This window comes from Chiloscyllium plagiosum, unplaced genomic scaffold (genome assembly GCF_037043375.1).
Source record: "Chiloscyllium plagiosum isolate Xiang-an unplaced genomic scaffold, Cpla_swu_hap1 HiC_scaffold_10, whole genome shotgun sequence".
Classification (NCBI taxonomy): domain Eukaryota; kingdom Metazoa; phylum Chordata; class Chondrichthyes; order Orectolobiformes; family Hemiscylliidae; genus Chiloscyllium; species Chiloscyllium plagiosum.
In genome coordinates, this window is record NW_028270148.1 from 118,922,062 (window position 1) to 118,937,675 (window position 15,614).

Here is a 15,614-nt window from a genome sequence, read left to right on the forward strand (position 1 = left end):
CTGTGCCCGAAACGTCGAATCTCCTGTTCCCTGGATGCTGCCTGACCTGCTGTGCTGTTCCAGCAATAAAGTTTCAACTTTGATCTCCAGCATCTGCAGACCTCACTTTCTCCTCGATTAATTCAATATGTGGCTTAGTTTACATACCACTATGTTGTCACCGAGGTTATTATTGCTGACCTACTAATCCTGAGACCTAGATAATGTTCTGCGGCTCCGGGTTTGAATCCTCCCATGGCAGACAGTGGAATTTGAATTCAATGAAAATCTGGAATTATAATAATGAAACATTACCAATTGTGGGAAAATCCCATCTGGTTGACTAATGTCCATTGGGGAGGAAATTTGCCAACCTTACCATGTCTGGCCTCCATGCGACTCCAGACCCATAGCAATGTGGTGAACTCTTAACTGTCCTCTGGGCAATTAGGGAAGGCAGTAAATTCTGGCATAATCAGCGACTCCCTCATCCTGTGAATGAATTTTAAAATTCTGATGATATTGCTGTAACGCCAATGTGTAGATTGGTGTGTCATACTGAAGTTGGAATGGCACAATGTGACCTGTCATCTGCTGTTTTTGGAAGTAGAATCCCATATTTGTCTACACAGTTGAACTTTTTAGTATAGTTGTTTCTGAAGGAATCATTATGTGCTGGAAATTAGCAGGTTTATTTTCCACCTTGGGGAGACAGTATCATAGTCGTCTTATCACTCGACTATTAATCCAGAAACTCAGCTCATGTTTTAGGAACCCAAATTCAAATCCTGCCATGGCAGGTGATGGAATTTGAATTCAATACAAAAAAATCTGGAATTAAGAATCCACTGATGACAATGAAATAAATCCATTATTGACTGTCAGAAATTGTCTCTAATGTCCTTCAGGGAAGGCAATCTGCCATCCTCACCTGGTCTGACCTACATTTGACTCCAGACCCAGAGTAATGTGGTTGACTCAACTGCCTTCTGGAATGGCTTTGCAAGGCACTTGGTCCAAAGGCAGCTAGGGACAGGCTATAAATGCTGACCAGCCAGCAACTTTTGAGGCGGGGGGAAGGGAAAGGGAAAGCAACAGGGATTATGGAGTCAAGTAGAAAGATAAATAAAAGGTTAGCATGTATGCAGAGTTTAAGTTCAAGGCAGGCTAGGAATGAAGCAAAAAGGAATGATAACTTAGGACATATTACTAGAGATGTTGGAAATCATGAGGATAAGAAAATTAGCATTAAGGCATTTTATCTAAATGCTCAAAGTATTCAGAACAAAGCAGATGAATTAATGGCACAAATCATCATGAATGATTATGATGTGGTAGGCGTGACAGAAATGTGGTTGCAGGGGGTTCAGACCTGGCAGTTAAACATCCAAGGATTTACAACTTATCGAAAAGACAGGGAGACGGGCAGAGGGGGGTGGGGTAACCTTATTAGTTAAGAATGAGATTAAATCTATGGCACTCAATGACATCGGGTCAGATGATGTGGAGTCTGTGTGGGTGGAGTTGAGGAACCACAAAGGCAAAAAAACCATAATGGGAGTTATGTATAGACCTCCCAGCAGTGGTCAGGACCAGGGGTGCAAGATATACTGGGAAATAGATACAGCATGTCAGAAAGGCAAGGTCACGGTGATCATGGGGAATTTCAGTATGCAGGTGAACTGGGTGAATAATGTTGCTGGTGGATCCAAAGATAAGGAATTTGTGGAATGCTTGCAGGATGGCTTTTTGGAACAGCTTGTGATGAAGCCCACAAGGGAGCAGGCTTTTCTGGACTTAGTTCTATGTAATGAGCCAGACTTCATAAAACTTCTTAAAATAAGGGAACACTTAGGAGGCAGCAATCATAATATGGTAGAGTTCAGTCTACAGTTTGAAAGAGAGAAGGTAAAATCAGATGTAATGGTGTTACAGTTAAATAAAGGTAATTACAGGGGCATAAGAGAGGAACTGACGAAAATCGTCTGGAAGAAGAGTCTAACGAGGAAGACAGTAGAGCATCAATGGCAGGAGTTTCTGGGTGTAATTGAGGACACAGTACAGAGGTTCATCCCAAAGAAAAGAAAGATTATCCGGGGAAGGGTTAGACAGCCATGACTGACAAAGCAAGTCAGGAAATGTATCAAAGGAAAAGAGAGAGCCTATAAAGTGGCCAAGAGCATTGGGTAATCAGAAGGTTGGAAGACTACAAAAACAGAGGATAACAAAGAAAGAAATAAGGAAGGAGAGGATCAAATATGAAGGTAAGCTCGCCAGTAATATTAGAAATGATAGTAAAAGTTTCTTTCAATACATAAGAAACAAATGAGAGGCAAAACTAGAAATTGGGCTGCATCAAATTGATGCTGGAAGGCTCATGATGGGAGATAAGGAAATAGTTGAAGAACTTAATAAGTACTTTGTGTCAGTCTTCACAGCGGAAGACATGAGTAATATCCCAACAATTAAGGAGAGTCGGGACAGAGTTGAGTATGATAGCCATTACAAAAGAGGAAGTGCTAAAAAAGTTAAAAGGTCTAAAAATTGATAAATCTCTTGGCCAGGATGGGCTACACCGTAGAGTTCTGAGGGAGGTGACTGAGGAAGAAGTGAAGGCGCTGACTGTGATCTTTCAAAAATCACTGGAGTCAGGGAAAGTCCCAGATGATTGGAAAATCGCGGCTGTAACCCCCTTGTTCAAGAAAGAATAGAGACAAAATATGGAAAACTATAAGTTCATTAGCCTAACCTCGGTTGTAGATAAAATTCTAGAATCCATCATTAAGGATGAAATTTCTAAATTCTTGCAAGTGCAGAGTCAGATTAGAACAAGTCAGCATGGATTTAGTAAGGGGAGGTTGTGTCTGACAAACCTGTTAGAATTCTTTGAAGAGGTAACAAGTAGTTTAGACCAGGGAAACCCAGAGGATGTCATCTATCTAGACTTCCAAAAGGCCTTTGATAAAATGCCTCATGGGAGGCTGCTGAGTAAGGTGAGGGCCCATGGTGTTCGAGGTGAGCTACTGGCATGGAAATGGGTATTGGCTGTTTGACAAATTAATTGACAGTAATTCCTGACGAAGGGCTTTTGCCTGAAACATCAGTTTTCCTGCACCTCGGATGCTGCCTGACCTGCTGTGCTTTTCCAGCACCACTCTGACCTAAACTCTGGTTTCCAGCATCTGCCGTCCTCACTTTTGCCTGTTTGACAGAAAGCAGAGAGTTGGGGTAAAAGGTTCTTTTTCGGAATGGCAGCCAGTGACAAGTGATGTCCTGCAGGGTTCTGTATTAGGGCTGCAGCTGTTCACTTAATATATTAATGATCTGGATGAAGAGATGGAGGCATTCTGGCGAAGTTCGCTGATGATACAAAGTTAGACAGGCAGGCAGGTAGTACTGATGAGGTAGGGAGGCTGCAGAAAGATTTAGACAGTTTAGGAGAGTGGTCCAGGAAATGGCTGATGAAATTCAACGTGAGCAAGTGCAAGATCTTGCACTTTTTGGAAAAAAGAATACAGGCATGGGCTATTTTTTAAATGGTGAGAAAATTCATGAAGCCAAGGTACAGAGTACAAAGTACTCCTGGGAGTGCTAGTCCAGGATTCTCTAAAAGTTGATGTGCAGGTTGACTCTGTGATTAAGAAAGCAAATGTAATGTTGTCATTTATCTCAAGTTGGTTGGAATATAAAAGCAGCAATGTGTTACTGAGACGTTATAAAGCTCTAGTTAGGTCCCATTTAGAACACTGTGTCCAATTTTGGGCCCCACACTTCAGGAAGGACACTGGAGCATGTCCAGCAGAGATGCACATGGATGATCCCTGGAATGGTAGGCCTAACGTATGATGATCGGCTGAGGATCCTGGGATTGTATTCATTAGAGTTTAGAAGGCTGGGGGGGAGATCTAAAAGAAACTTACAAGATAATGCATGGCTTCGAAAGGGTGGATGCTGGGAAGTTGTTTCCGTTAGGCGGGGAGACTAGGACTTGTGGGCATCGCCTTAAAATTAGAGGCAGTCAATTTAGAAGGGAAATAGGGAGACATTTCTTCAGCCAGAGTGTGATGGGCCACGAAGTGCATTGGAAGCTGGGATGTTAGGTGTCTTCAAGGCAGAGATTGATAAATTCTTGATCTCGCAAGGAATTAAGAGCTACAGGAAGAGTGTGGATAAGTTGAATTGAAACACCAATCAGCCATGATTAAATGGCGGAGTGGACTCGATGGCTGAATGGCCTTGCTTTCACTCCTACGTCTTATGGTCTGACGCCCATGTCCCCCGTCCCCACGAGTGAATAAAAAAGAAATTTCCATGGTGTAACCACTCACTATCCATTCTTATTAAGAGATCTGGCAAGCTGTAAATGAACTTTCTGTTCTTCAAGTAGAGTATGGCACAGTGATGGATGAAGTAGAGTTATCCTCTCATTTTTTGACAACTTTCAGATATCTTCGGAAAATTCTGAAATTTGAAGTAAATTTATGGGCAGCACGGTGGCTCAGTGGTGAGCACTACTGCCTCACAGCACCAGCATCCCAGGTTCGATTCCAGCCTTGGGTGACTGTCTGTGTGGAGTTTGCACATTCTCCCTGTGTCTGCGTGGGTTTCCTCCGGGTGCTCCGGTTTCCTCCCACAGTCCAAAGATATGCAGTTAAGGTGAATTGGCCATGCTAAGTTGTCCATGGTGTTAGGTGCATTAGCCAGAGGGAAATGGATCTGGGTGGGTTACTGTTCGGAGGGTCGGTGTGGACTAGTTGGACCAAAGGGCCTGTTTCCACACTGTAAGGAATCTAATCTAATCTAAACTTTAAGTTGTGTTTCTACTGCTTGAAGTGTGTGTTGGATGCTGCTTCAATCAGATAAGCCTAACTTTTTGCCATTTGTTCATGTGATGTAAGTGTTGTTGGCTAGGCCAGCATTTAGTACTCATCTCTATTCGCCAGATCCACATTGTTGTGATTGTGGAATTCCATGGAGGTTAGACCAGGTAAGGATGATGAATTTCCTTCCCTAAAGGATGTTAGTGAACTGAATGGGTTTTTTATGACAATCAGCAGTAGTTATGTGGTCATTATTAGGCAAACATTTTAATCCAGATTTTTATTGAATTCACATTTTAACATCTGCCATTGTGGGATTCAAACCCAAGCTTCTCAGACATTAGCTTGGGATTCCAACGTACTAATCTTTTAGCATTGGCACTGCGCTGTTACTGTCAGGAACAAATCTTATACTAGTGCAAGCACTGGGCTGTGACACACTAGTTGAGTGCGCATTTAATTAATATGTTAGGTTTGCAATGCATTGTTTCCTCTGAATTTTTTTTGTGTGTGTGTAGTGTTTGGGAGAATTGGGAGAGAACGAGGAGGAGAAAGAAGTTGAAACATGATGTTCATATGAGAACTACTAATTGAGCCAAATGTCTGGGTGGGTGGGAAATAGATTTTAAGGAATTTGAGTTTTTTTTTAATCTGCCTTGAGAAAAACAAATTTTCCCAAGAATGTGGCTGGATACAGTTCAGCATGGAGTATGTCTCCCAAAATATTTTTCATCTATTCCCATGTGAAAGTGCACTGTTTATTTTTTTTTGTTTTTAGAATCTTTGGAGCTCTTCAAAACAAAAAAAAACTTTATAACTAAATTTCCAGCCAACTAATTTATTTCTAGGCTAACTGCATGGTAGAATGTACATGATACATCAATTGAACCATTTGACAAGTAATTTGCAAGTTGTTTACTCAAACTGCGCAGAAAACCTATGTAATGTTTTAGTCAATTTATGCATCTCTGGTTGAAGATATTACCATTTTATGGTGTTCAGAGTTAGAAAGTTTTGGGTTCAACTTTAAGACCAGGACTTGAACATGTGATCCACCTTGATGCTTTGATCCTTGAAAGAAATGGAATCTGAAACTTCACCTTCCTGAATGAGGTGAAAAATATTCTGCAACACCTATTTATTGAAAGACTTGCAAGTTCTACACTGACCTTTCTGATATTCATCTTGAACTAAAAATGCAACAAAAATGGTTTATCTGATCAGTTGTTTTGGAGTACTCATTAATTTAATTTTAATTAATGAAATTAATTTATGACCCTTTTGCAAAAGCAAATTCATCGTGGTATATCGTTACATTAAAACAATGATTGTACTTTGGAAATAGTGTTAGCTGTAAACATTTGGGGATATCCTGAAGTTATGAAAAATGCTATGGAAATACAATAACTTTTTCTTTTAACATCCAACAATGTGACACTAATATTAAAAAATAAAGCACTTCCTGAACCTATAGGCTGATGAAATAAATGAAAGTGCACAGAAACATAGAAGTAGGTTGAGGTCATTTGGCCCTTTGAGCCTGCTCTGTCATTCATTATGATCATGGCTGATCATGCAACTCAAGTTTTTCCCACATATCCTTTTCAGTCCTTTAGCCCGAGTGCTTTATCCAATTCCTTTGGAAATTATACAATGTTTTGGCCTTGATTGCATTATATGGTAGTGAATTCCACAGGCTCCCCTTTCTGGGTGAAGAAATTTCGCTTCATCTTAGTCGTAAGTTGTTTACCCCATATTCCTAGACTATGTCCCCTGGTTCTTGACCCTCCTGTTGATGGGAACATCCTTCCTCCATCTGCCTTGGCTAGTCCTATTAGAATTTTATAGGTTTCTCTTTGTTTTTCTGAACTCAAGTGAATATAATCCTAACGGATTCAACCCCTTCTCATACATCAGTCCAGAAATCAGTCTGGTAAAGCTTTGCTGCACTCCCTACATAGTAAGAATGCCTTTCCTCAGACAAGGAGACCAGAATTGCACACAGTATTCTAAGTCTGGTCTTGAGGTCATCTCTGATGAAGGGCTTATGCCTGAAACATTGATTCTCCTGCTCCTCGGATGCTGCCTGTACTTTTCTGGCACCACACTCTCCACTTATTGACGTCATGTATGATTGTAGCAAACCATTTTGCTCCTGTACTCAAATCCTCTTGCTATGTGGCTGAAATATCATTTTCTGCCTTGACTGCTTGCATATCTTCAATGACTGGTGTGTGAGGGCACTCAGGCCTCATTGCACCATCCCCTCTCTCAATTTATAGCCATTTAGATAATTCGCCTCTCTGTTTTGCTACCAAAAATGGATAAACTGACATTTATCCACGTTATGCTACATCTGTCATGCCTTTGCCCAGTCACTTAGCTTGTCCAAATCACACTGAAGCATCTCTGCATCCTTCCCTCAGTTCACCCTCTCACCCAGCTTTGTGCCATCTGCAGATTGGGGATATTACTTTTAGTTCCTTCATTTAAATCATGAATATGTATTGTGAATAGCTAGGGTGCTAGCACTGATCCCCGTGACACTCTGCTAGTTATTGCCTGCTATTTGGATACAGAACCATTTATTCCTACTCTTTGTTTCCTGTTTGCAAACCAGATTTAGACAATAGACAATAGACAATAGGTGCAGGAGTAGGACATTCAGCCCTTCGAGCCTGCACCGCCATTCAATATGATCATGGCTGATCATTCCTAATCAGTATCCTCTTCCTGCCTTATCTCCATAACCCTTGATTCCACTATCCTTGAGAGCTCTATCCAACTGTTTCTTAAATGAATCCAGAGACTGGGCCTCCATGGGGGAGAGCATTCCACACAGCCACCACTCTCTGGGTGAAGCAGTTTCTCCTCATCTCTGTCCTAAATGGTCTACCCCGTATTTCTGACCATTTGAAAACACTACCTCCAATCCCATGTGCTTTAACTTTACATGTTGATGTCTTAGATGGCTCTTTGAGCCTGCTCCGCCATTCATTGTGATTATGGCTGATAATCCAATTCAATAGTTTTTCCCCCATATCCTTTGATCTCTTTAGCTCAAGTGCTAGATCCAACTCCACTGGAATTCATGCAATGTTTTGGCCTTGACTGCATGATTATGTCTGATTCTCACACTGTTTTCAGCTATTAAGTATTTTATAGTGGACTCTAGCATTTTCCCAACTACCAATGTCTGCCTGACTAATCTATAATTCCTGGTTTGCTCTCATCCTCTATTTTTAAATAGATTGGTTACATTAACCCCACTCTACAATCTGTAGGAACTGTTCCAGAGTCTTGGAAGATGACCACTAATGCAGCCACTCTGTCTAGAGCCTCTTCCTTAAATACTTTGAGACATAGATTATCTGCTACTGGGGATTTATCAGTCTTCAATTCCATCAATTTCCCCAGCGAATAATGATTTCCTTCAGTTCATCCCTCTCATTAAATCCTGTATTCCTGAACATTTGCTGGTATGTTATTTATGCCCTTTGTGAACACAGAACCAAACTATGTATGGAGTTGGTCAACCATTTTTTTATTCCCTATTATAAACCTCTCTGTTTCTGAAGGTAGGAGACCTGCATTTGTGTTCAGTTTTTTTTCTCTATACATACCTACAAAAAGTTATACAGTCAGTTTTTATGTTCCCGCAAGTTTGCTATCGTACTTCAATTTTCCTTTCTTAATCAATCCCTTTGTCCACTTTTCCTGAATCCTAAATTGCTTCCACTCCTTGGTTCTGTTTTTTTTCTGGCCAATTTCTGTCTGCCTGTTCTTCAGATCCTAATACTGTCTCTTATTTCCTTTGTACGCCATGGTTTGACCACCTTTCTCATTTTACTCTGTGCCTGACAGGAATGAGCAATTGTTGCCGTTCACTTATGCTCTTCGAATGTTTGTCATTGCTTTTCCATCATCATCCCTTTAAGTAGTGTTCCATGCCATTGTAATATCTATTATTTAGATTCAGGACCTTAGTCTCAGCATCAACAATGTCACTCCACCTTAATGACAAATTCTTCCAAATTATGGCCACTTATTCCAAAAGACCTTGCATAATTAGATTGCCATTTATTCATTTCACATCACAAAATACTCAGTCTAGGATGGCCTGGTCTTCTCATTGCTTCTTCACATTATTGGTCCAGAAAATCACCCTGTACACACACCAGAAATTCCTCCTCTACGATTTTGTTACTTATTTGATTTCCCCATCTGCATGCAGATTAAAGATGTTTTTTATTACAAGAAGTATCAGAAGAGGTTGACTGGTGTAGAGGGCCACATGTAATCTGTACTTTGAACTCCTGCTACGATAATCCCATTCCGTTCCTGAAGATAATGGTTTCCAGAATGAACATGCCTTTTACACTTTGTAAACAAACAAATGGACAGACTAATATCTTGGAAAGAATGGTTCAGTAAGATTTTCCCAATGTACTCCACCCCATTTTATTTTTCTCGATGCACAGAATGATGGGGCTGATACTGTAATCAGTGTGATGCGTGAGAAACCATGTTTAACTATGGTTGTATAACCAGTGAATTGGGTTAAGTAATTGTACAACCTCATCCAAGTGCTGCAATATGGCATGGTAGATTGAACGTGTAAATGTTAAGGCCAGTGGGAATTGCACTCTTTGACTGGTGCATGTGATTGTTTTCCAGAAGTAGCAAAAACAATGTTTTGTGAAGTTTTCTGAATTGTACCAGTGTCTGTATAAATTTAATCCTTCGAAGAGAGCTCAGCTTAAATGAGACTGCAGTTTTGAGCAATGCTGTAGTACCAAATCGCAAACAGCATAGTTTAAAATTTAGGTGTGAGCCACATAATCTCTCACAGTTACCTCCTGGGACAGGGCTGTGCACTGAAGCACTAAGCACATGGAATGTTCTGTGTACAGGGCGAAAGTGAGGGCTGCAGATGCTGGAGGTCAGAGTCAAGATTAGAGTGGGGCTGGAAAAGCACAGCAGGTCAGGCAGTATCCAAGGAGCAGGAAAATCGGCGTTTCGGGCAAAAGCCCTTCATGTTCTGTGTACACACAGGTGGTTCAGATGTTTGGACCATTCAAGTCTGGAAGTAGCACAGCGTGTTCATGAGGCAGGCTTGTGTAGCATGCTTGAATGTCAAAGTCAGTCAAAGCAAAGTGTTGGAGAAACTCAGCAGATCTGACAGCATCTGTAGGAGAGAAATAAGGTTAACCTTTAGAGTCTAATATGACCTTTCAGAACCAAAGATGACTCTGTTTCTCTCTCCACAGATGCTGCCACACTTATTGAGTTTCTCCAACACTTTCTGCTTTCAGTTCAGAATTCCAGCATCTATAGGGTTTTACTTTTTTTATGGAAGTGAGTCACCTGTCCTAATATCGTCCAGTGTTTGCTTACATTTTCACTATGCATTTTCTTTCTTTTTAAAATAATTCCCTGTTGAAGCATGCAAGACATTCACTGTAGAGTATAAGACACAAAGTCTTTTGAGAAGTAAAAATTTTGGAATGAATAAAACAGGATTGATTTTTTTTTGCCCATAAACCTATATTTTTTTGAAAAAGCTTTCAGTTATCTTCATTTACTGGAATTATTTGCTTGATGATTTGGGCCTTTTTTTTAAAAATAGCATTATGTGTTTCTAAAAGAAATAAGTTTTTGGATAGGGTGCCACAAATGTTGCTTGACTTTGTTACCTTGTCTACCTGGTCATTCTCTACATTTGCCTTTCATTTTTCATTGTGGATTACTGTTCACTCTCTAAGGGTGGAGCAGCTGTTTGCAGCACTGATGTCACCTGAAGTCCATGTCCAAAAATGAAAATGTTGAATTTCCCCTTTTTTCCTATTGGGTACATTTGGTATTCTGTCTATTGTTCCAGGTGAGATTTGCTAACTTGACAAGGTGCTGAAACTGAACTTGGCACCTTAACTGGTCTGTTTTTTGTTCAGTCCCAAATTGGATAGTCGACATGTTAATTTCAAATTTGTGTTGGGTCCAGTCAATGAAAACTCACAATTTGCAGGGAAATTTGCGAGAACTGCTTGGGAGGATTTAAACTAGTAAGGTCGGGGGGGTGGGGGAGGAACCCAGGGAGTTAGTGAGGAAAGAGATCAATCTGAGACGGGTACAGCTGAGAACAGAAGTGAGGCAAACACTCAGGGCAGGCAGGGACAAGGTAGGACTAATAAATTAAACTGCATTTATTTCAATGCAAGGGACCTAACAGGGAAGGAAGATGAACTCAGGGCATGGTTAGGAACATGGGACTGGGATATCATAGGAATTACGGAAACATGGCTCAGGGATGGGCAGGACTGGCAGCTTAATGTTCCAGGATACAAATGCTACAGGAAGGATAGAAAGGGAGACAATAGAGGAGGGGGAGTGGTATTTTTGATAAGGGATAGCATTACAGCTGTGCTGAGGGAGGATATTCCCGGAAATAAATCCAGGGAAGTTATTTGGGTTGAACTGAGAAATAAGAAAGGGATGATCACCTTGTTGGGATTGTATTATAGACCCCCTAATAGTTAGACAGAAATTGAGAAACAAACTTGTAAGGAGATCTCAGCTATCTGTAAGAATAATAGGGTAGTTATGGTAGGGGATTTTAACTTTCCAAACATTGACTTGCACTGACATAGCGTTAAGGGTTTAGATGGAGAGGAATTTGTTAAGTGTGTACAAGACAATTTTCTGTTTCAGTATGTGGATGTACCTGCTAGAGAAGGTGCAAAACTTGAACTACTCTTGGGAAATAAGGCAAGACATGTGATTGAGATGTCAGTGGGGGAACACTTTGGGGCCAGCGACCATAATTCCATTCGATTTAAAATAGTGATGGAAAAGGATAGACCAGATCTAAAAGTTGAAGTTCTAAATTGGAGAAAGGCCATTTTTGACGGTATTAGGCAAGAACGTTCGGAAGCTGACTGGAGGCAGATGTTCGCAGGTAAAGGAATGGCTAGAAAATGGGAAGCCTTCAGAAATGAGATAGCAAGAATCCAGAGACAGTATATTCCTGTTAGGGTGACAGGAAAGGCTGGTAGGTATAGGGAATGCTGGATGACTGATGAAATTGAGGGTTTGGTTAAGAAAAAGAAGAAAGCATATGTCAGATATAGACAGGATCGATCGAGTGAATCCTTAGAAGAGTATAAAGGAAGTAGGAGTATACTTAAGAGGGAAATCAGGAGGGCAAAAAGGGGACATGAGATAGCTTTGGCAAATAGAGTTAAGGAGAATCCAAAGGGTTTTACAAATATATTAAGGACAAAAGGGTAACTAGGGGGAGAATAGGGCCCCTCAAAGATCTGCAAGGGGGCCTTTATGTGGAGCCACAGAAAATGGGGGAGATACTAAATGAGTATTTTGCATCAGTATTTACTGTGGAAAAGGATATGGAAGATATAGACTGTAGGAAAATAGATGGTGACATCTTGCAAAATGTCCAGATTACAGAGGAGGAAGTGCTGGCTGTCTTGAAACAGTTAAAAATGAATAAATCCCCAGGACCTGATCAGGTGTACCCGAGACCTCTGTGAGAAGCTAGAGAAGTGATTGTTGGGCCTCTTGCTGAGATATTTGTATCATCGATAGTCACAGGTGAGGTACCGGAAGACTGGAGGTTGGCAAATATGGTGCCACTGTTTAAGAAGTGTGGTAAAGACAAGCCAGGGAACTATAGACTGGTGAGCCTGACCTCGGTGGTGAGCAAATTGTTGGAGGGAATCCTGAGGGACAGGACGTACATGTATTTGGAAAGGCAAGGACTGATTCGGGATAGTCATCATGGCTTTTTGTGTGAGAAATCATGTCTCACAAACTTGATTGAGTTTTTTGAAGAAGTAACAAAAAGGATTGATGAGGGCAGAGCAGTAGATGTGATCTGTATGGACTTCAGTAAGGCGTTCGACAAGGTTCCCCATGGGAGACGGATTAGCAAGGTTAGATCTCACTGAATACAGGGAGAACTAGCCATTTGGATACAGAACTGGCTCAAAGGTAGAAGACAGAGGGTGGTGGTAGAGGGTTTTTTTCAGACTGGAGGCCTGTGACCAGTGGAGTGCCACAAGGATTGGTGCTGGGCCCTCTACTTTTTGTTATTTACATAAATGATTTGGATGTGAGCATAAGAGGTACAGTTACTAAGTTTGCAGATGACACCAAAATTGGAGGTGTCGTGGACAGTGAACAGGGTTATCTCCGATTACAACAGGATCTGGACCAGATGGGCCAATGGGCTAAGAAGTGGCAGATGGAATTTAATTCAGATAAATGTGAGGTGCTGCATTTTGGGAAAGCAAATCTTAGCAGGACTTATACACTTAATGGTAAGGTCCTAGGGAGTGTTGCTCAACAAAGAGACCTTGGAGTGCAGGCTCATAGCTCCTTGAAAGTGGAGTTGCAGGTAGATAGGATAGTGAAGGCGGCTTTGGTATGCTTTCCTTTATTGGTCAGAGTATTGAGTACAGGAGTTGGGAGGTCATGTTACGGCTGTAGGTTAGGCCACTGTTGGAATATTGCGTGCAATTGTGGTCTCCTTCCTATCGGAAAGATGTTGTGAAATCTGAAAGGGTTCATAAAAGATTGACAAGGATGTTACCAGGGTTGGACGATCTGAGCTACAAGGAAAGGCTGAACAGCCTGGGGCTGTTTTCCCTGGAGCGTTGGAGACTGAGGGGTGACCTTATAGAGGTTTACAAAGTTATGAGGGGCATGGATAGGATAAATAGGCAAAGTCTTTTCCCTACAGTTGGGGAGTCCAGAACTAGAGGGCATAAGTTTAGGGTGAGAGGGGAACGATATAAAAGGGACCTAAGGGGCAACTTTTCCACAGAGAGGGTGGTACGTGTATGGAATGAGCTGCCAGAGGATGTGGTGGAGGCTGGTACAATTGCAACATTTAAGAGGCATTTGGATGGGTATATGAATAGGAAGGGTTTGGTGGGATATGGGCTGGGTGCTGGCAGGTGCGACTAGATTGGGTTGGGATATCTGGTTGGCGTGGACGGGTTGGACTGAAGGGTCTGTTTCCATGCTGTGCATCTCTATGACTCTATGTGACAACAGTATATTTAATGTAGTATCTAATGTCCTTGTGTTGTTTATATGTGCCTCTGATGAAATAAAACCACCCAAAGCAAGAAGTGAAATTGGATCCAAAGCAATGCGGGGAGGAGACAACAAACTTAGCCAATAAAGTTAGGCTGGGCCCATTGTAATTAACAAACCTGTCACAAACTGATACTAAACGAGAGAATTCTGAGAGTTGTAGGGGGAATGCTTCCAAATTCGAGCTGAGCGTGGCTCTATTTTACTTGTGTGAGCTCGGTGACTGATTTTGAATAAGATGTAGGATTAATTTTAATTTCTTAGCACAAATCATTAACTATACCCGAACAAGAATTTGCTGAATCAAAGACCTGTTCTGAAAGTGATTTTTTCCCTGAAAATGACTAAGGTCATCGTGGAAAAAGAGGCCACTGCTGTTTTTGGCTGCCACACTTTAATCTGTTTACATCATACTTTATAGCATGTCTAGGATATAATATTTCAATTCAAAACATTTGGTGGAAAAGTCAGTATTTTTGTTCATTCATCCGTTTCCACAACTGTACTGCAATGCATTAAGAAAAGGCTTTCATATTGGTCATGATTTGGAGATGACGGTGTTGGACTGGGGTGTACAAAGTTAAAAATCACACAATGCTCCGAAAGCTAGTGCTTCCAATTAACCTGTTGGGCTATAACCTGGTGTTGTGTGACTTTTAGCTTTCATATTGATTTTAGAAGTCTACTTTGAGTGGAGATCATTTTTGTACAAACCGGCATACTTCATTTGACATGCAGTTGTGATCAGGATACTGATGAATTTAAGTTCTGAAAACTCTTTCGTAGTGCGCCTCTGTGCCTCAATATTTAAAAGTAGTCATTTTCTGTTTTTGTGTTTCTGCTTCAGGGTGGAAAGCCATCAATCAAGGATCTATTTGTCGACCTCCGAGATGGCCGAAAACTCTTAGATCTTCTAGAAGGACTCACAGGATGTGTGTTGGTGGGTTTCCTTTGCAGATAGCGTGCATGTGATACAAGTCTTATTGAATTCTTCGAGGAGGTGACCAAGCATGTGGATGAGGGTAGAACAGTGGATGTAGTGTACATGGATTTTAGTAAGGCATTTGATAAGGTTCCCCATGGTAGGCTTATGCGGAAAGTCAGGAGGCATGGGATAGAGGGAAATTTGGCCAATTGGATAGAAAACTGGCTAACCGGTCGAAGGCAGAGAGTGGTGGTAGATGGTAAATATTCAGCCTGGAGCCCAGTTACAAGTGGAGTTCCGCAGGGATCAGTTCTGGGTCCTCTGCTGTTTGTAATTTTTATTAATGACTTAGATGAGGGAGTCGAAGGGTGGGTCAGTAAATTTGCAGATGATACGAAGTTAGGTGGAGTTGTGGACAGTGAGGAGGGCTGTTGTCGGCTGCAGAGGGACTTAGATATGATGCAGAGCTGGGCTGAGGAGTGGCAGATGGAGTTCAACCCTGCCAAGTGTGAGGTTGTCCATTTTGGAAGAACAAATAAGAATGCGGAATACAGGGTTAATGGTAGGGTTCTTAGTCAGGTGGAGGAACAGAGGGATCTTGGGGTCTATGTACATAGATCTTTGAAGGTTGCCACTCAGGTGGATAGAGTTTGTAAGAAGGCCTATGGAGTATTATCGTTCATTAGCAGAGGGATTGAATTCAAGAGTCGTGAAGTGATGTTGCAGCTGTACAGGACTTTGGTTAGGCCACAGTTGGAGTACTGTTTGCAGTT

The 15,614-nt window shown here is 41.4% G+C and overlaps 1 protein-coding gene across 1 annotated transcript in view; it reads left to right on the forward strand.

Annotated features, from left to right (window-relative positions):
- utrn (utrophin) overlaps positions 1-15,614 on the forward strand; it is a 686,012-nt gene that overhangs the window by 60,295 nt on the left and 610,103 nt on the right. The window contains exon 3 of the mRNA XM_087991761.1: positions 14,764-14,856. Within this exon, the coding sequence (XP_087847887.1) occupies positions 14,764-14,856 (93 nt within the window). The remainder of the gene's footprint in view (positions 1-14,763; positions 14,857-15,614) is intronic.